At 40.5% G+C, this 22,500-nt stretch overlaps 1 protein-coding gene across 5 annotated transcripts in view; it reads right to left on the reverse strand.

Moving 5' to 3' along the window:
- Positions 1 to 8,112: 8,112 nt before the first annotated feature.
- Positions 8,113 to 22,500, reverse strand: part of map3k15 (mitogen-activated protein kinase kinase kinase 15) — a 27,346-nt gene continuing 12,958 nt past the window's right edge. For 3 of the 5 annotated variants that reach the window (XM_046877384.1, XM_046877382.1, XM_046877386.1), the window contains 18 exons: positions 22,391 to 22,486; positions 21,819 to 21,906; positions 21,523 to 21,656; positions 21,301 to 21,428; positions 20,429 to 20,559; positions 20,223 to 20,328; positions 19,352 to 19,509; positions 18,761 to 18,944; positions 18,550 to 18,558; positions 18,102 to 18,279; positions 14,516 to 14,690; positions 14,197 to 14,385; positions 12,477 to 12,582; positions 12,097 to 12,328; positions 11,394 to 11,512; positions 11,026 to 11,141; positions 9,957 to 10,033; positions 8,113 to 9,641 (listed from right to left, as the gene is read on the reverse strand). In XM_046877384.1, coding sequence (XP_046733340.1) covers positions 9,545 to 9,641; positions 9,957 to 10,033; positions 11,026 to 11,141; positions 11,394 to 11,512; positions 12,097 to 12,328; positions 12,477 to 12,582; positions 14,197 to 14,385; positions 14,516 to 14,690; positions 18,102 to 18,279; positions 18,550 to 18,558; positions 18,761 to 18,944; positions 19,352 to 19,509; positions 20,223 to 20,328; positions 20,429 to 20,559; positions 21,301 to 21,428; positions 21,523 to 21,656; positions 21,819 to 21,906; positions 22,391 to 22,486 — 2,323 coding nt within the window. In that variant the 3' untranslated portion in view covers positions 8,113 to 9,544. The remainder of the gene's footprint in view (positions 9,642 to 9,956; positions 10,034 to 11,025; positions 11,142 to 11,393; positions 11,513 to 12,096; positions 12,329 to 12,476; positions 12,583 to 14,196; positions 14,386 to 14,515; positions 14,691 to 18,101; positions 18,280 to 18,549; positions 18,559 to 18,760; positions 18,945 to 19,351; positions 19,510 to 20,222; positions 20,329 to 20,428; positions 20,560 to 21,300; positions 21,429 to 21,522; positions 21,657 to 21,818; positions 21,907 to 22,390; positions 22,487 to 22,500) is intronic. The other 2 variants (XM_046877383.1, XM_046877385.1) reach the window with 1 other exon arrangement.

Raw genomic sequence — 22,500 nt, forward strand, 5'->3', positions numbered from 1 at the left:
AGTGAGTGGATTTACAGATGCTAAAAATAAACAGAATTTTGAATCTTTAAATAGCTCAACTATATTTATCACTATTTATCACTTCCTGGTAAAAAAGAGATTCTATGACACACACACACACACACACACACACACACACACACACACACACACACACACCTGCACAAATCAACTGTATATAGACTGATTTATAGTAGTTTATAGAAGTGATGCAGTTTCTCTAAATTGTCGACGATGTAATAGAAAAATGTTTAATATTATATTGTGTCTCAGTTTTTGTGTCTCTTTTTAAAGTTTTTTAGAGAAAAAAATACATTCATTTTTCCTGTAACAGCGGCGGGGTTAAGGTTTAAATGAGGGAATGTGGATCACAGAGATTCTATCTATCTATCTATCTATCTATCTATCTATCTATCTATCTATCTATCTATCTATCTATCTATCTATCTATCTATCTGTCTGTCTGTCTGTCTGTCTGTCTGTCTGTCTGTCTGTCTGTCTGTCTGTCTGTCTAATAAGTATTTATAAAAAGTCATTTATAAAAAATATAAATGAATGTAATCTTCTGCACTACTTTTATCTCTGGTGTGTGATTCGGAACAGCAAAATTGCAGCTGTTACACTATATATAGAAAATGTGTAATGAAAATGAAATATTATTTTGATCCATTCAGTCAGATTTGCTCTGCAAACATCAATTACATCTTAAACTTCTCAATGCTGGGAAGTGACCATGGTGATAATCCACGGTTAGATATGAGACTTCACACCTTTATAATGCTCTCGGCTTCACCTCGGGACCTTCTTCACCTCCATATCGTGCACTAATGTCCTCGAACACTTCTGACTATCATCCAATTAATCCACATTTATTACTATAAAGCGCTTTATCAGGTTTTATAAACCGGCTGTGTTTGTGTGTAACATTTTTATTTTTGTCTATGGAAAAAGTGGATGAACCTGTTCTTCACCATTCATCCATCGCCTGCTCTATTTGCATTTCTGACATGCAAAGCTCTGTCCTGATCTCACCTTCAGTCACAACGCAGAGACAAACTCCATCCAGAACATAACCCAACAACACCCGCTCATAAACCTAACAATTTATACTGTTCTCCAACAATAATAAAAGAAAATCATTTTGTAGAATAAGATACAAAAAAATCTGTATATTAATCTACAGAACGATCTTATAATAACCTACAAAATTATCATATAATAACCAACAAAATTATCATATAATAACCTACAAAATTATCATATAATAACCTACAAAATTATCATATAATAACCACAAAATTATCATATAATAACCACAAAATTATTCTATAATAACCACAAAATTATCATATAATAACCACAAAATTATCATATAATAACCACAAAATAATCATATAATAACCTACAAAATTATCATATAATAACCAACAAAATTATCATATAATAACCTACAAAATTATCATATAATAACCAACAAAATTATCATATAATAACCTACAAAAGAATCATATAATAACCTACAAAATTATCATATAATAACCACAAAATTATCATATAATAACCACAAAATTATCATATAATAACCTACAAAATTATCATATAATAACCAACAAAATTATCATATAATAACCTACAAAAGAATCATATAATAACCTACAAAATTATCATATAATAACCACAAAATTATCATATAATAACCACAAAATTATCATATAATAACCACAAAATTATTCTATAATAACCACAAAATAATCATATAATAACCAACAAAATTATCATATAATAACCAACAAAATTATTATATAATAACCAACAAAATTATCATATAATAACCACAAAATTATCATATAATAACCTACAAAATTATTATATAATAACCAACAAAATTATCATATAATAACCAACAAAATTATCATATAATAACCAACAAAATTATTATATAATAACCAACAAAATTATCATATAATAACCTACAAAATTATTATATAATAACCAACAAAATTATCATATAATAACCAACAAAATTATCATATAATAACCTACAAAATTATCATATAATATCCTACAAAATTATCATATAATAACCACAAAATTATCATATAATAACCAACAAAATTATCCACAGAGTAATGCTAAAGAATTTACAAAATATTCTCTATCTACAGTAGAGTTCCTGTAGAGTAAAATTAATTTTATATGGCAGTCTAAAGAAAATATATATTTTTTAGATTTCACTGGTTTGTTATTTTATTTATTTTTGTATTAAAATGTTTTTGATTTGATTTTAATGAACTTTCAGAATGTTTGAAAAAACAAACCTACTTAAAATGCTTAAGGAAATGATGTTAAAAAAAAATTAATTATTAAATCAGTTAAAAAAATATTCACACTTGTTTTCTCCTGGTGTATAAAACATGCTGATGGGTGAACTGGTTGAGTGTGTGTGATGCAGCTCCTGCCCAGGATTCTAATGATCCATCAGGATAAACATGATACTCACACTGATAAAAGCCCAGAGAAAGTGAGTATTCAAATATCACACTTTTTTTAAATTAAAAATTTAATCATGAAAAAACCTTCAATAAAATACTTTCAAATCAAAACCATTTCCTGGAAGCTAAAGATCTTCAACTCTTCAGCTCTTCAACTGCCAAAGAATAATTTCTTCATTCAATATTAACATTAAAAATGATTTTTCAGATGTTCACTGAAGGATTCATGGCTTAGAGAATCTTAGGAATGCAGTCTGATAAGAAAATGTACACAGAAGATCTCAGGTTTTGGCATTGTTTCTGATCTGAGAAGCTTCCATGTGTCAGGTGCTGGTAGAAACTGTCAAAGGAACTCATGAGGAACAGCATGAAGAAACACATAAACACATTATTTGAATTAGTTTCCGTGTGACTCTGAGCTGATGTTTATTTATTGCAGACAGTTTTTTGGCTCTTTCACGACATGTTTTATCAAACTGTCTGTTTTCTTCAAATGTTTTTCACACCACAGTTTTTACGTCTCGAAAATCCAGTATGGTGAGAAGATTATTTACTTGTTGACAAAACTGGTTTTCTGTTTGTGTTCACTTTGAAATTCATCCACACCACACCACACCACACCACTCCACTCCACACTACTCCACACTACTCTACTCCACTCCACTCCACTCCACTCCACACTACTCCACACTACTCTACTCCACTCCACACCACTCCACTCCACACTACTCCACACTACTCTCCACTCCACTCCTCCTCCACTCCACACTAATCCACTCCACTCCACTCCTCCACTCCTCCACTCCACACTAATCCACTCCACTCCACACTACTCCACACTACTCCACACTACTCCACTACTCTACTCCACCCACTCCACTCCACACTACTCCACACTCTACTCCACTCCTCCTCCACTCCACTCCTCCTCCACTCCACACTACTCCACTCCACACCACTCCACTCCACCCACACCACTCCACTCCTCCACTCCACCACTCCACTCCACACTACTCACACTACTCTACTCACTCCACTCCACTCCTCCACTCCACTCCACACTAATCCACTTCACTCCACTCCACTCCTCCACTCCACACTAATCCTCCACTCCACACTACTCCACACTACTTCACACTCTCTACTTCACTCCACTCCACTCCACACTACTCCACACTACTCCTCCACTCCTCCTCCACTCCTCCACTCCACTCCTCCACCCACTCCACTCCACCACTCCACACCACACCACACCACACCACTCCACTCCACACTACTCCACTACTCTACTCCACTCCACTCCACTCCACTCCACTACTCCACACTACTCCACTCACTCCACACCACTCCACTCCACACTACTCCACACTACTCTACTCCACTCCACACTACTCACACTACTCCACCCACCCACACTACTCCACACTACTCCTCCACTCCACCACTCCACTCCACACTACTCCACACTACTCTACTCCACCCACTCCACTCCACTCCACACTAATCCACTCCTCCACACTACTCCACACTACTTCACACTACTCTACTCCACTCCTCCACTCCACACTACTCACACTACTCTACTCCACTCCTCCACTCCACTCCACTCCACTCACTCCACTCCACCCACACTACTCCACTCCACCACTCCACTCCTCACTCCACTCCACACTTCTCCACTCCACTCCACTCCACCACTCCACTCCACTCCTCCACTCCACTCCACACTACTCCACTCCACACCACTCCACCCACCCACTCCACTCCACTCCACTCCACTCCACTCCACTCCTCCACTCCTCCACTCCACACTACTCCACACTACTCCACTCACTCCACACCACTCCACTCCACTACTCCACACTACTCTACTCCACTCCTCCACTCCACTCCACCCACACTAATCCACTCCACTCCACTACTCCACACTACTTCACACTACTCTACTCCTCCACTCCACTCCACACTACTCCACACTACTCTACTCCACTCCACTCCACTCCACTCCACCACTCCACTCACACTACTCCACCCACACCACTCCACTCCTCCCTCCACTCCACTCCACTCCACACTTCTCCACTCCTCCCTCCACTCCACCCTCCACTCCACTCCTCCACTCCACTCCTCCACACCACTCCCTCCACTCCTCCCTCCACTCCTCCTCCTCCACTCCACTCCTCCTCCTCCACACTTCTCACTCCACTCCACTCCACACCGCACTTCTCCACTCCACTCCACTCCACACCGCACTACTCCACTCCACTCCACTCCACACCACACCACACTTCTCCACTCCACTCCACACCACTTCACATCTAATAATAATAATAATAATAATAATAATAATAATAATAATAATAATAATGATAACAATAATAATAATAATAACTGATACATCACCGTGCCTTTACAACCTGATTCAGGAAAGCACACAGCTGTGTGTAATATTTACACTTCAGACCAACAACCAAGTCAGGATGTCCAAGAGACCTTCACAATCCATTTATCTTGGGATAAAGGTAGATCTGTTTAGGGAAAAAGTGATTTCAGAAACTTTCATGAGCAGAGTGAACTAAAACAGCAGAGTTTTTGAAGCACCAGGATATTCGGAGTAACCTTGTTAGAAATGTCTCGTTTTGAGAGAAGAACCAAATGTCCAATCTACCAGACCTTTTTAAGTCTTCTGCAGAAACGGAGAACTTCCCAGAAGAACAATTATCTAATGAATGCTCCTTCAGTCCATGGCAGCAAGTTGAGGGACGTATACAAGAGGAAGAAGAGCAACTGAGCAGGAAGAAGGAGGAAGAAGGATGTTGATGATGAATATGATTCTGATCTGGATTCCAGAAAAAGGTTAAAAAAAACAACACATAATTAAAAGCCCACCAAAGCAACATGAGAAGTTTAATAGAGACACTCATCAAGGAGAAACAGGTCATGTGACATGTTGCATATTTAAGTTAAGTGACAAAAAAAATTAATAAAAAATATATTGAATTATTAAATTATATTGAATATAAAAAAAAAAAACATAAAATATTTTCTGATAGCTCAAAGTGTTTATTTAAAGAATAGAACTTAGAGAGAAACATCACATCAAGGTGAGAGGAGCAGGCTGACATCCTCATCTCCTCCAGACTCTCACTTACACAGCTGATGAACATCGAGGTCCAGAACATTCCACAGTACCTGTGACAAACATCAGCATACTTTATACGCAAAAATCACTTCCTCTGTGACTTCTTGCACTGTACTCATTCCATATTCTACATGAACCATGAAGACACACACACACACACACACACACACACACACACACACACACACACACAATAACTATATAAGCTACTGTACATTACAGAAAATTCATCATGGCCACTTTATTATAAATCAAGAAAACCTCTCAAGTCTCTCAGGAGGAACATCAGGTTTATGGGAATGTAGAAGATTGTTATCACACATCAGTTCTGTAGATCAGATTATTGCTGTAATACAATCCACTGTTTAACGTCAGATTTTCGAGGCCCTGATTTCAAAACCGGTGTTTACACTTCGTTCCCAAATTGATTGCGGTTTACGTTTTTCTTTCTTTCTTTCTTTTTTAATATATTTTTTTATTCAACCAATATTGATATTAATCACTTGCTTTTATACGTCCCTCAGGACATTCATTTTGACATTTTTAAAAAATGTTATAGTTTTTTCCTCCTAGTTTCCTCATAGTTTGTACACCCTGAATTTTTATGATTCGTTATAATTTAGCAAAAATAAATACATAAAAAACATAAAAACCAAAAACAATAAAAAAAATATCAGAGCAGAAAAACAAACTTTAATAAACTGATGCCTTTTTGTGCTCAATTAACAAACAGCAGTCGCTTTAATGATGTCACGTGACGGCTAAGAAATCGGGATTGTTACAGGTTTTTTATCTTTAATTATGACGCTGAAAGTTTCCTGTTGAGTGTGAAGCTCATGACAACAAACAACAAGTACGACAGAGTTTATTTAGAAAATTCCTTCATCGCGGATAAAAAAAAAAAATTTTTGCTTCTACAAATTTAACACCTGCCCTTTAGTCGTGTACATCACACACACACACACACACACACACACACACACACACACACACACACACACACACACACAGAGATAATAAATCATTGCGTTGATGAGTTCCAGTGAACCACAGTGTGAGAAAGACAGTGACTTTCTTTTCAGGAATGTTGGAATGGTTTTTGGAACATTTCTCTTTCCTCCCTGAGGCTGAAATGCTGTAAAAGAAAAATCAGCTTCTGTCTCACTGTACATTAAACTGCAGCATGTCATCAAATGCGACACACATCGATATCGTTATTTTCTTTCTTTCTTTTTTATTATGTAAAATTGCAGTTTTTTTTTAAATGCCGTGTTTGTCATTCTTTCTCACGTCCTTGTGCAAGAACATTACACAATCAAATAACTAAATCAGAACTTTATCAGTCTCACATAAAGGAATGTTCTTTACAGCGTCATTCAGGTTTGCAGGCATTTCAGTCAGGTTTAAGTTTGAATTTTGACTGAACACTTTGATTCTGTTCTTTTTTTGCTGTGTGTGTGTGTGTGTGTGTGTGTGTGTGTGTGTGTGTGTGTGGAATAGACAGAAGGCCTCACATTCCACTCCACAGTATTTTGGAGGTTCAGGTTGGCTGCAAAATCATCACCTCTTTACCACCGTGCTCACCAGTAGGTATGATGTGTTTGTGCTGCTATTCTGTGTGTGCTTCACCAAACTTCTTCATGTTGGTCTCATCTGTCCAAAGTTCATTGTTTCAGAAGTCTTGAGAGTTAATTCAGATACAACTTTGGGAACCTAAGCTGGACTGCCATGTTCTTTTTAGAGAAAAGAGGCTTTGTCCTGGCAATCCTTCCAAACAAACCACACATTCTGTCTTTTCCATGACCATGTTCACTGCAGGCTGTAACTCTGAGTCTGAGATGTAACTCTTGAGCATTGCATGGTTTGACCTGTTGTGTAAATAATCTTTATATATATATATATATATATATATATATATATATATATATATATATATATATATATATATATATATATATATATAATAACTAAAACTTGAGCTTTTATAGAGGAGATCACACCAATGATATACAATTAATCAAATACATTAAATTAGAAACATCTGGATGTTACATCTGGATAGTAAAAGTGCACTCAGGTTTTTCACACATAGATTTTGCATTTGGTTTGATCTTTGTAATGTTCATTTTACTCCTTAATTTTATTATTAGTAATAATAACAATAATATTAGCTTTTTAGTTCTAATTTTTATGCCTGGAAAAGTGCTTTTAAATAACTTTTAAAGGCACTATATAAAATAGATATTATTAATATAAAAATAACACACACACACACACACACACACACACACACACACACACATATAAATATATATTTTACAAAAATAATACCTGTGTCATATATAATTATACATTAATTATAATTTATTGTTGTATATATTTATTTTTAATCCTCAGAGTCACAGTAAATAAAGTGTACGTTTTATGTAAATATAAAAACTTATTCGCATCCAGGACAATAATCAGAAGTATATTTTATTAATACTGAATTATTTATTAATGAAATGATGTCTAAATATAAACATAATTTTGCCATAATTTATTTTATGAGCAATTTTCAGTCACTAAACAACAGATGAATCGGTCTTGGTTTATACACTCATCAGGACACACAAACATTTTTAAATAAAATAAAACACAATCAAATGTAAAATGAAAAAATGAGAAAAAGAAAAATGGAATTGCATCTTAAAAATATTAAATATTAATGTCACACTTAAAATTGGGGGCACAAACTTTTGACCTGATGCCATTGTGCAGCTTTTTGTGGCCACTGTGTAATTTCTTGAAAAAGCAACAAGCTTCAGAATCGTTTGCATTTTACATTTGAATACATAATTGCAGTTGAGTGCAAATGTTTGTGCCCCCTCAAGGCTGTTCAATGGAAAGGATTGAAATTCAGCTCTACTGTATATATTAATTTATCTACAAAACAAAGTAGAATTATAAATGAAAAAAACAATCATTCTGGAACGACCCAAAATACAAAAGAATTCTAGAAAAAAAAAAGAGATAATTTTAACAATATTTCTCTAAAAGTAAATTTGACTTACATGTTAATACATTTTTTCTTTTACCATTTATTATTTATTTATCATTTTTTAAGGGTGTGCAAACATTTGCATCGTACAAATACAGAAAATAATGTGTATTTAGAGTTTATTTAAAGCTCTGAGTGAAGGGTATTGAAGTTTTCCTCTGAATTATTCACACGTCTTTCAATATTCTAAATGATTATTCCTGAATACTCTGGATAAAAAAACATTTCGATATAATTACTGAAATCACTCAGAAGTGTAATGAACTTTCACCAAGCGCTCGAGCAGGAGGAAAAAACAGGAAAAAATAAAGTAAGGGAAGGAAAAGAAAATCAGTGATGCAGTCTATCTGTTCTTTTTTTAACTGCTTGTTGAGACGTGTGCATCAAAACACAACAAAAGACCTCCGTGTTCCCTGTTCTGACATTCAGCATCGATTCCATGTCATCTGATGCTCCTGCACGTGTCAAGCTCGAAGTGTGCACATGAGGAATGCGCAAAAACATGAAAGGAATTACATCACAGGATTTACAGTCAAACATTAGAAAACAAAAAATACAAAAATAACAACCAGGATGAGAAGATGAACATAAACACAGAGTGGATTTTCCCCAGGAAAGTCAGAGGAACATTATCCATCCTGGACGTAATGAGAAAGTTCAGGTGGAACAGAGGGAAAAGGCCTCGCATGCAAATCTCAGGTGAGAAGTAAAGGAAGGAACCAGTGATCCGAAAACACACCGTTTCTACGTCTAAGTGTGTGTGTATGTGTGTGTGTGTGTGTGTGTGTGTGTGTGTGTGTGTGAGTGTCTTTGTGTTTTAAAGTGTGAGGTCAAGTCAGAAATGTTCGAGGTGAAGAACCAAACTTGTGCTCATCCCTCAGACGTCTCATCACTGCTCTGTATTCTCCTCTGCTCTCGGGCTCGGTGCCTCTGGATGGCTCTCCAGATACGACACAACACACCGCCTCTGTAACACACACACACACACACACACACACACACACACACAACCAGAAACACAAAAGTTTTAGACAATATGTTTCTAAGACACGTCACTGCTTTACTGCGGCATTGCAGCGTCCCCTGCTGGACAACTCTAGAAATCAGGTATTCAATTGTCTGGATACGTCTTTTATTTTATTTTCTGATACATCAACACTGACCATTATAATGAATTATGCGTGTGTGTGTGTGTGTGTGTGTGTGTGTGTGTGTGTGTGTGTGTGTGTGTGTGGTTGGTGGGGGGGGGGGGTGGAATGGGTAAAGCTGTTTTATTTCTCACCTCAGTCTCATGTACTGCAAGTCGTCTTTAGTGATGTCATTAAGAACATCGTTTAGCGTGTAATCCTCTGATACAAACTTTACTCAAACACACACACACACACACACACACACACACACACACACACACACAAGAAAACATTAATTCATTAACTAATGATCTTCTTCTTTCTTCTCCCATTAGGGGGCGCCATAGTGGATCATCCGTCTCCACCCCCTGTCCTCCACATCTGCCTCTTTCACACCAACTACCTGCATGTCTTCCCTCACCACATCCATAAACCTCCTTCTTGATCTTCCTCTTTTCCTCCTTCCTGGTGTCTCCATCCTCAGCATTCTCCTACTGATATACCCCATGTCCCTCCTCTGCACATGTCCAAACATCTCAATCACCTCCACCACCACGTCTCTTTGTCTTCCTTTCTCTTTCCAGATATCACAGCAAGTACCTAGATGTCTACCTACAAGAGCTCCTGTCTGACCTCTTCCCTGAACCTCACACTACAGTCTTCCTCCTTCAGTTTCCACCATCTTCTTTTTCTTTTTTCAGTCCTCACTCTCCTCCTCTTCTTCTTCACCTCCAAAACCATCCTACAGACCACCATCTGATGTTGTCTAGCTACACTGTCCCCTGCCAACATCTTACAGTCTCCAATCTCCTTCAGGTTGCATCTCCTATAGAACACAGTCCACCTGTGTGCACCTTCCTCCACTCTGATACGTCACCCTGTGCTCCTCACTCCACTCGTGCTCTCGGTCACTTCGGGTGTGTGAGAGAATAACGAGGCTCTGTGTTGTTTCTTGAATTATAATGAAGCTGTTGGAGTTCAATCAAATTTTTCCTTCAAACTACTTGACCTGGTCACATGACCTTCTGAGCATTGCAACGCTCTGAACTCACACCTGAACTTCCAGCCAATTAGAATCCACTATTCACACCTGAATTTCTAGCCAATCACAATCCAGCATTCATCCTGACAGTAACAGTATAAACAAAGGAGAGAGGAACAGGAGTAACACTACAATATTAAGACAATGTCAAGTACATGAAACATCTCTGAGAGTGTCACCTTGGTGATGGTCTCTGAGTCTGCCCCCTGCTGCTTCAGCCAGTCGCTCAGCTCCGGTTCTGCTGCCACGTGGAAGATGGAGGGAGAAGCAGGTTCTACTGAAAGAACACCGTTATCTAAAAAATAAAAACATTTAAGCAAAGTACTTTTCAACTGCCGAGCAGAACAGATCATTATCAGTCACCAGTTATTCCTGTTTCCACTAACAGATATGCTGAAGATGTTTGTGCACCCCTATCCCTCATCACCACCACCTTCATTGTAAAAGCATGCGTTAGATGTTTTCTGTTTTTTTCCTTTTATAAAGCAAATAGAATTCTGTGTTTATTTCAGTTTCTTGTTAATGTTAATAATGCAGTATAACACACTCATAGCTGCAGGCTGGTTTTTCAGTCTGAAGAGCTCCAGGTCATGTGCCCTCTGCTGAAGAGTCTGTCTCAGAATCAGCTGGTACTCTTTCTCCTTCTGCACCAGTTCCTCCAGGAGCCTGCATCAGGAGACATAGAGGAAAGTACTACTGAGAACTTTATCCAAAATCTTGCAGCAATTTAGTCTATAACACAGTCCCCTGTAGATCCTTCTGCATGGGGAAATTTAATTGATAAGAACAATAAATATTTTCACAGATATCTATTTCATTGAAATTACAGGTTGATCGATTAATCAGCACTAATAGTCGTTTGCTGGAGCAGCTGAGAAGCTCCGCTGTCATTACGAGAGCGACCTCTAGAGGCGAATTACTGCAACCATGTGCTGTTTGTTTTTACACGTCAGACTGCTATATTATATTATATTTATTATTTATGTAATTATATTTATTAATATAATTTATTTAATAATATTTATTTCATTCATATTATCATTTATATTATCATTTATATTTGATTTAATTTGATTGATTTAGTACATTTTTATAATTGAGCACTTTTTTGTAATAAAGTTCAGTATGAGTTTACATTGAGGGCTTGTATTTTTTCCAGTTTCTATCGGTTGATTAATCGCTGCAACATTGTCAAAACTGCTGTTCTGGAAAACGAATAAACCCCTGAGAAGAACAGGAGGAACGTGCACCTGTTCGTCTCCTGTTTGAGGCGTGTGAGCTGTGCTCCGAGAGGGTGCTGAGGCCGCTGGAAATCGTGGGATATGACCGAGCTGAGGGTGCTGACCCCTGAGGTGAGGCCTGTGTCCTCCTGAGCGACATTCTCCACGGTGCTGAAGTCAGCGTCCTCCTCCACGTCCACCTCGTCTGCGTCCTTCTCGGCTCCTTCACTCTCAGACGCCGGGCCAAAGTGAGTCTGCAGCTCTGGAGCAGGAAGTGCAACAAAAGAATAAATTTTATTACAGCCAAGTTCTGCATTTCACTACACACACACACACACACACACACACACACACACACACACACACACACAGACACACACAAACACACACACACACACACGCAATCATACCTGGAATTAATATGGTGACCGCAGCCTGGACGGCTCGTCTGATGATGTTGTCCATCGCAAACATCCAGTGGGGTTTAATGTGATGGTTCCTCAGGACTTTATTGACCTTAAACACACAGAGGAGACGAGCAGGAAGAGTTTAATAGACAAGACTTCTAATCTGGGTCTAATCTACTCAGCATGTGTTCAGGTTCAGGTGATAATTAATTAGTCATTAGCTTTAATCTCAGTTTACAAATTAAGGCAGAGACACACAATCCTGCTCCTGAGATCCATAGTGAACAGTCTCAACCCCTCGCTGACACACCTGCTGCTGAAGACCACCTAAGGATGAGGAGGATGATAAAGGTGTGTGTGTGTGTGTGTGTGTGTGTGTGTGTGTGTGTGTGTGTGTGTGTGTGTGCTCACAGACAAAGAGCAAGATTAATTGGAAAACATTCAGTACAGTGTGGAGTTGTGTCCAGAGCCACCAGAGGGCGCTGTGGCTTTAGTGTTGCTGTAAAAAACCACAAGGCGCAGGAACATCAGCAGATCCTGAATAAGCAAAGAAGGTAAGACCAGAAATTCTGGATGCTGCTGTGTTGAGGGTTTATAAACTTATCTCTCATGAAATTCTATTATTATTCAATAATTATTATATTATAATTCAGTCAAAACTACAACTTTATACAGAATCCCAATTCAAATTTATACTGAATAAAAACCAAAAAGTGAATTATTTATTTATTTGTTTATTTATTGAAATAAATGTATTTAACTGCTTGTTAATGTTTTCTTCTTCTTTCAGCTGCTCCCATTAGGGGGCGCCACAGCGGATCATCCGTCTCCATCCCCCCCTGTCCTCTACATCTGCCTCTTTCACACCAACTACCTGCATGTCTTCCCTCACCACATCCATAAACCTCCTCCTTGCTCTTTCTCTTTTCCTCCTTCCTGGTGTCTCCATCCTCAGCATTCTCCTACTGATATACCCCATGTCCCTCCTCTGCACATGTCCAAACCATCTCAATCTCACCTCCCTCACCTTGTCTCCAAAACGTCCTACATGCGCTGTCCCTCTAATAAACTCATTTCTAATCCTGTCCATCGTGTCACTCCCAACGAACATCTCAACATCTTCAGCTCTGCTACCTCCAGCTCCACCTCCTGTCTTTTACTCAATGCCACTGTCTCTAATCCATACAACATCTCAGGTCTCACCACAGTCCTATAAACTTTCCCTTTCACTCTCACAGATACTCTTCTATCACAAATCACTCCTGCTATCACTCTTCTCCACCCACTCCACCCTGCCTGCACTCTTTTCTTCACTTCTCTAACACACTCTCCATTACTTTACACTGCTGACCCCAGGTACCTGAACTCCTCCACCTTCTCCACCCCTTCTCCCTGCAACTGCACCACTCCACTGCCCTCCCTCTCATTCACACACATGTACTCTGTGTTACTCCTACTGACTTTTCATGCATTTAAGGGTTTAATGCTCGGTTTTGTAAAATTTTATGAAAAACTCAAGAAGGTTCAGGTTATTATTTTTGGATCTACACAGGAGGTTCTGCTCTGAAGGGAACCGTGTTGCTATGATGCTGTAAAAAATAAAGCTGATCATCCGAACAGGTTCCACAAATAAAACAAAAATCAAAAGATTTTTCTTTAAGTGTTGTTTTGTTTTCAGGTGTGTGAGATATTCACATCTCCACACCAAATGTGTAACACTGACCGAGTCCTGGAAGCCGAACAGAACCAGCTGGATCTGGTTGATGGAGGTGCTATCAAAGTCCAGGTCCAGTTTGAGCTTGGAGATGGTGGAGGCCATGACGCGGCGCTCGGGAGAACGGATGAAGTCGCGCAGGATGCAGATGATCTGCTTGATGTGCTCTACAGAAAGCTTGAGCTCCTCCGTGCTGCCCTGAGGCCAACACACACACACACACACACACACACACACACACACACACACACACATACACATGATTCAGATGTTCCCTTCATCGTGGAATGCATCTTCAGAACCCTTGAAAGTCATTCAGCCATCACACCTGAATGTGGTTCTCCAGGAGGTTGGACGTGACCTTGTCCTGGTCCTCGTTCAGCACCTTGTAGAGGATCGCTCGTCTCTCGCTGTCTTTCTTCAGCAGGAAGAGTCCCGAGTCGCTGTTCTCAGACGAGGCTGGAGAAGTTCGGTCCTCTGAAGTCGGACTTTCATCAGGAACGCTGAGGGAGAACACGCAGATCATTCGATCAGTGGAACTGCACTCGGATTCTAGACGTAGATATGTAGAGATAAAGTATCTCATAAAAGAAAACACACCCCTCACATTTCAACAACCATTTTATCTTCTCAATGGACAAAACTATAGAACTGAGACGTGGATATATTTAGAAGATTCAGTGTGCAGTTTGTGTAGCAGTACAGATTTACTGTCCTCTGAAAATAAATCAACATACAGACTTATTGTCTAAATAACTAGCAGCAAAAGTAAGTACACCCTCAGTGAACGTGTCAAAACTGTGTCCAAAGTGTGAATATTGTGTGTGAGCACCATTGTTATGTAGCATTGCTTTAATTCTTCTGGGTGTGGAAATCACCAGAGCTGCACAGGTTGTTGCTGGGATCCTCTTCCACTCCTCCATAATGACATCACTGAGCTGCTGGATGTTAGACACATAGTGCTTCTCCACCTCCTGCTTGAGGAACCCCACAGGTGCTCAATTGGGTTCAGGTCTGGAGACAAACTCCGGCCATTCCATCACCTTCACCTTCAGCTTCTTCAACAAGGCAGTTGTCATCTTGGAGGTGTGTTTATGGTTGTTATGTTGGAAAACTACTGTTCGGCTCAGTTGTCACAGTACAAGTTAGAATCCATTTTTCTCTCAATGAACTGCAGCTCCCCAGTACCAGCTTCACTCATGCAGCCCCAGACCATGATGCTGCCACCACCATGCTTGACTGTAGGCAAGACACAATTTTCTTGGTAATTCTCATCAGAGCATCACAACACAAGTTTGGAATCATCAGGACTTCTAGAGCGTAGCCGCCCAGCCAAACTGAGCGATCGAGGGGAGGTGACCAAGAACCTGATGGTCTCTGAAAGCACTCCAGAGTTTCTCAGTGGGGAGAGGAAAACCTTCCAGAAGAACAACCAACTCTGCAGCACTCCACCAGTCAGGCCTGTATGGTAGAGTGGCCAGACGGAAGCCACTCCTCAGAAAAAGGCACATGATGGCCTGGAGTTTGCCAAAAGGCACCTGAAGGACTCTCAGACCATGAGAAACAAAAACTGAACTCTTTGGCCTAAATGCCAGGCGTCATGTCTGGAGGAAACCAGACTCTGTCAATGTCCTTGAGTGGCCCAGCCAGAGCCCAGACTTGAACCCGACTGAACATCTCTGGAGAGATCTGAAAAACGCTGACGCTCCCCGTCCAACCTGATGGACCTTTAGAGGTTCTGCAAAGAGGAACGAGAGAAACTGCCCAAAAGTAGGTGCCAAACTTGTAGCATCAAACTCAAAAAGACTTGAGGCTGCAACTGGTGCAGAGGAGCTTCAACTGAGTACTGCGCAGATGAATACTAATGTACATGTGAATTTTTCCTACATTTTTAATAAATGATCAAAAATTTCAAATACATTTCTTTCCTGTTGTCATTATGGGGTTTCACTTGTAGAATTTTGAGGAAAATAATGAATTTAATTCATTCTGGAATAAAACTGTAACATAAAATGTGGAAAAAATGAAGCTTTGTGAAAACTTTCTGGATTCACTGTAACGTCCTCTTTAGCGTTCCATTACATTAAATGTAGCAATAAACGGATAAAAAGTCTGATGAGGCGTAATCTCAGCAGTGGTTTCTTCCAGGTGTACGGTACACGTGACGTCACGGATCCCAGCTGACGTGTCTGTGTACACACTGAGAACTTTATTAGTGACTTCTAATAATCATAAATTCATTAGTTTCCGTGCGTGTGTACGGAGCACTTAGCTATGCTAACCTCACCGTGTTAGCAAACACTTTTCAGCCTCGCCAGTTTCCAGGCGACAAAGAAAAAAGAGCAGGAGCGAGGGGCTTTCGGCTCGTAATGAATTTATGATTCGTCTCCGCTTCCTTTTTGCCATCAGAAGCACTGCTCTGCGTCCGCCGGAGGCGTGTACACGTGCGGAAGGGCTAATGCTGACATGCTGCGCTAAACAGCTGCTGATTTTCAAAGACTGAAACCCTGAATACAAACATCTGGACCAGGTCTGTTTAATGACGCTGACCGAGTTAACGAGTGACAGCAATAACAAGCTGAGGTGATGATTAAACTCACACACACATAAATAGACAGCTTCTGGATGAGCATAACTCAGAGAATGATAAGACAACAAAATAAAAAATGTAAGTGTGTGTGTGCACAGGTGTGTGTGTGTGTGTGTGTGTAACGATGGATGTGAGCTCCTGGTTATAAAGCCATCAGGTGCCTGAGTTTTACAAGCAGCTGCAGAGGAAAATAAAAATACCTGTTATAAAAAAACTCATTATCACATTAGTGTCAGGTCATGGAGCGCGCGCACGCGCACACACACACACACACACACACACACACACACACACGCATCCACTCACACCTGGCCAGCCACCAGCACACACCTGTCCTCTCATTCCCTAGTAGTGATCAAACAGCGTTACCATGGCGCTGGAGTGGGCGGGGCCGAGTTGAGCACTGATGCGAATTTACACCATCACTCAACACTTCTCCTTTATCAGGCTTCCAGACACTACTCTCTATCTTACACACACACACACACACACACACACACACACACACACACACACACACACACACAGCATGCCAGGACACACTGCGATCACCCCAGAGACCAACCGCCTATTTTGCCACCCGCATGCCTTAAACACTCGAGTGTGTAAAACTCAATCATATAAGCAGAAAATGGAAAATGTTCCAGGTGAGACTCCGGCCTCATTACCTTCTCCGTGACTTAGGAAGATCTTCTGCAGGCCGTGATCTTTTCTGTCGCACGGCACACGAATGCGCTCCAACACAAACATTCAACCTAATTATCTCAAGGTCTAGTTATGTTAATGAGCTCGTTACATCGCTACGTCATTGTTTCCATAGTAACGGCTCGTCTCGTTGATCACTGATGATAAACTGCTGAAAAGAAGTGAAGATTTTCTGATGTAAGCAGATGTTTATGTAAAACTTCGGAAGGAAACTCCAGTGTCAGCACTTTGTATCAGGTCAGAGCTTAAAGGCTGCGCTACATCGCTGTTCTGAAGTGTTTTTATATGAAGTGGTATAAAAGTTTAGAGACTAGTTTTGTAACACACCAACAGATGGCAGCACAAGACTGCACGCACAGTCACAGGAAGCACCGACCTTCATAAGTCAGTGTGCCAAAAGACATCGTCCTGTGTACAGTGGAAGCAGTGCAACTGGTGCTGTTCTGACCACGTGCCCACCACGTCACTGAGCTCCTCACATGAGAAACGTGGTCTCACTACCACACCCACAGTACTTGCCAGATTTGGCTCCTGCGGACTCTTCTCAATCATTAAGATGCAGCTCAAAGCTCAACATTTTGACACGGCTGTGGAGATCCACACAATCGCAGAAGCTCACCTGAGGAAGCTGGAGGTTGTAGGTTTTATGAGGTTCTCAGAACCCGAGCGTTTGTCCTTCTTAAAGAAGACATCGTGTTTGGAGTCGCACTCCGGTGACACAGAGCCTGGCTCACTGCTGCTGCTCCCGGTGGCTTCGGCCTGCAACTGCACCGGCAATGACACACTGCGAATATAATCTGAGATGCACACATACACACACACATGATTTCTCATAAGATGAGTACTGAGAAGAAGGTATCACCTAACACACACAACACACACACACATATTTACATCTCACATATGCACACTCTTATACACACACCTGTCACACACACACACACACACACAGACACAGACAGAGTAGATAAAGTTTATGAAGAGATTGAGATAAAAAGCGTGTGTTAATTAGAAGCATCTGCTGATCGAAAAATGAACAAGAGCAGAAACTTCGGCGTGACACAAACCTTGCCACACTGTTAGAGAGCGCGGGAGTCGCAGCACACACACCACCATCAGAGCCAGAGACACAGAAACACATGCAGTTAGCAAAATTCTAACTCAGAGAAACATGCAGTTTCATTAGTAACACTGAGGGTTGTGTGTGTGTGTGTGTGTGTGTGTGTGTGTGTGCACGTGTTTCTGCTTCGACGGCCTCACGTCTCCATCCTCAGGTACCTGAGGGTTTGAAGGCGATCTTGTTCTTCTTGCCCTTGATGTTGTGGCGTAGGAACTGGTCCTTCAGCAGGTCTCCAGCTGTGGCTCTCTTGCTGGGATCAGGTTCGAAGCAGCGCAGGATGAAGGACTTGGCCTCGGTGGAGAGCGACTCGGGAATCTCGGGGTGGATTTTAAACATTCCCACCTGGAAAATACATCAAATTTCTGGGATACCGAGACGGCGTCAGACATCAAGCACTTAATTACTAATTGTAATAGTTCTGATTTTAAGCACATAAATAACAACTGGGTTACAAAATATAAGTATTTTATAAAGATAATGAAATGGATATGTGTATTAGTGTGTAATAAAAAAAAATATATATTATTATAATTTATTTATTTTAAAGCATGCTACAAATCCTACAGAGTTTTAGGCTGATGGTATCTTAAGTTTTTACTCTAATGATTTAGTTGGGCTGCTGTTTATTGTTTATTTGTGAAGTTTGTCCTTCTGAATGTGGATACACTTCTTGCCAACTTCAGCCCACAAAAACCCAAATAAATAAAGAAAGAAAGAAGTGTGATGTGTTGCAGGATCGAGGTGTTTACCTTAAACATGGCCGCCTGCGGCTCGCCCAGCTCATGAAACGGAGGTTTTCCAGTCGCCATCTCAATAATGGTGCAGCCGAGAGACCAGATATCAGCCGGAGCTCCATAACCTCGAGGACCTTTATCAATAATCTCAGGAGCCATGTACTGCAGAGTTCCTAAAATAACAAGAACCCAACAAGAACATCGTAAACAATTCAGAGAAGGTGTCAAGCAGAGCGAGAGTGAATCCAGTTCAGACCAGCGTGAGAAGGAGGAGGAGGAGGAGGGAAACAGGAGGGAGGAGAGGAACAAAGTGCACCTGCTCGATCCTCCATTGCTCAGTAATTAAACTTAAACACACTCCCATCAGTCCGAGTAATTACTCCTGCACCCTCTCCGATTACACAACACCAGAAGAGCTTCTAAACACCTTCATCACTCTAATATCTCCACACCATCTTCACACTAACTTCTCCACACCATCTTCACACTAACTTCTTCACACTATCTTCTCACCACATCTCTACACCTACATCTTCTCATCACCTCTCCACACTAGCATCTTCACACCTCCATCTCCACTCCAACATCTTCTTATCTCCCCATTGACCTCCACTCCAACATCTCCACACCAGCCTCTCTACACCAACATCTTCTCACCACCATTTCCACTCCAACATCTCCACACCACATCTTCATACCAGCATCTCAACACCTACCTCTCCACATTAACGTTTCCACAGAAGAGAGAGGATAAAGAGAAGCAGGTGAAGGAACATGTAAAAACATCTGCTATAATGTGAAGCGTCATGTAACTATAAATGGATAAAAAGTATTTGTTTGCAGAATGAAGCTGATTGATGTTATTGTTTGTTGTTTACTGACTGACCGGTGAAGGTCTCGGTGCAGGGATTCACTCCAGCCAAGCGCTTGGAGGTCCCGAAGTCGGAGATCTTCAAAACGCCACTGTAGGTGTTTACCAGGACGTTATCGCCCTGTGGAGGAAACATCAACACCTCGAGTGTAACACCTGAATATTCCTCATTGTTCTCCTGGATCAGTAACACACTAAACCTTCAACCCTGCAGTATTTACCTTAATATCTCGATGGACGATCTGATTTTCATGCAGGTATCTCAGACCTTCCAGGATCTGACGCGTGTAGAAGATGATGGTAGCTTCTTTTAGAGGACCCCACTTCGACCGGAGCAGCGCTGATAAACTACCTGTGTATGTGTGTGTGTGTGTGTGTGTGTGTGTGTGTGTGTGTATACAAACATATACAAAAGGTAAAAGCCTAAAATCAATACAAGCTTCATGAATATTTATGAATATGCAAATTTTAAAAGAAATTAATCAATTATTAGTCTCAATTTATAGGCTAATTTTCTCACTCAATACAGTGTCACCATGACAACCACAATTTTGGTCATTGCTACATTACACTGCTAGCTTAAATTAGACAGAGGTTCTCCACACCATTCTATAATCATTTACATATTGGATGTGATTGGTCCAAAATGTGTGGGTTTTTCTGTGACATCGCAAACCGAGCTGATGATTAAATCCATTTACTGCAGATTTCCTGAAATATTCCAAGAACTTTCTAGAAGATCTAAAACACTTAAGAGTTCCTCAGATATCTCTCTGAAATAAACACTACTAGCAAAGAGCAACCTAACACTATAAATCTTGATGCTGAGCCCCGCCCACTTTTTAAAAGTTAATAATAATAACCAGACACCCAGCGCTTATTAATATTCATTAGTTGGTATTTGGAACTCTTCCTGAAGGAAACACTTTGGTGCTGAGTTCTACATAGAATCTTTTAGGATTCCCTCAGAGAGGCAGCTGAAGAACCTTTACGAGTTGTAGATCTTCCAGACATTTCCAGCATTGTTAATCAAAATCATAGCACATATTATTTAATTGTGCATAATTAAAGTGTGTCACGCTCAGGTACATACCCCCAGGAACCTGTTCCATGAAGATCTTGATGTATCCGTCCTCGGACACGGAGCCCAAATACTGCACAATGTTCCTATGTTTGAGGTACTTGTGTAGAGCGATCTCCTCATGCAGCGGCTGTGAGTACCTGCACCACACCACATGACACGTCACCTCACCTCACCTTACCCAGAACATGGTCATACCTCCACCTGACCACACAGAGGCGCTGCTCCTCTCACCTGCTGTCTCTCTCGGGGATCTCCTTAATGGCAATGCGCACCTGGTTGCTCAGGTCTCTCCCGGCGTACACCACGCCGTATGTGCCCCGCCCCAGGACCACCCGGTCCCCATTCTCATTGTAGTCGTACTCGTACTGAAACACACATGGAGTTCACATTACATCACATTTTTATCTCACATCGCTTCGCAATTCTGATTGGTCAGGAGCTCTAACAGCCATCTGATTGGTCCACAAACTTTAATCCGTCTGATCATTTAGATGTGTCGCTTTCCTGCACCATAATGAGTGTCTCACCTCCAGAGTGTCACCATCTCCCTCTCCTTCCAGCTCCACTGCATTCCCCGAACCATCTGAGATCAACTCCTTCACCATGGAGCAGAACCTGGAAAAAACACAGAGGCTCAGCCTCCAGCGTAACGTTCACGTGTACAAGCAGCTCAGAAGAGAGAGGAGAAGATGTCTGTTACACCAGGTTTGTACAGGACATGCTTGAGCATCACGTACACATGATAAATAAGCTGAATGCTTCTGATGATTTTTAATAAGACCAACTTTCAATCACATCTTTTTATTTAAAATGCCCAAAATCCTAAAATCTGACAAACATGAAAAGATACAGAACTTTTGCTCAGTAACACAGCTGGTGATGACCTGAGACTGTTACACAGTACTTAATTATCTATTTATTTGTTTTTATTTGTTTGTATTTAAGATTTTATAAATAAAAAATAAATAAATAAAAAAAGCTTTGCAAGAAAAATCAGATCATATATTACATTAACAGCTATTTACACACCCTGGGTTGCAATAAATTAGTGTGTGTGTGTGTGTGTGTGTGTGTTTTAGCGTTTAGCGGCTGCTCTGACCTGCCACATTGCTCCTCTGTGGAAAAGTAGATCTGGAAGTCGTCCGAGTTGTCATGGACGTACAGGAAACAGCATCGTTCGTCAAATTTGGAGATGCTGCAGAGAGGAAA

The sequence above is a fragment of the Silurus meridionalis genome, chromosome 21 (assembly GCF_014805685.1).
Source record: "Silurus meridionalis isolate SWU-2019-XX chromosome 21, ASM1480568v1, whole genome shotgun sequence".
In the NCBI taxonomy this organism is placed as follows: domain Eukaryota; kingdom Metazoa; phylum Chordata; class Actinopteri; order Siluriformes; family Siluridae; genus Silurus; species Silurus meridionalis.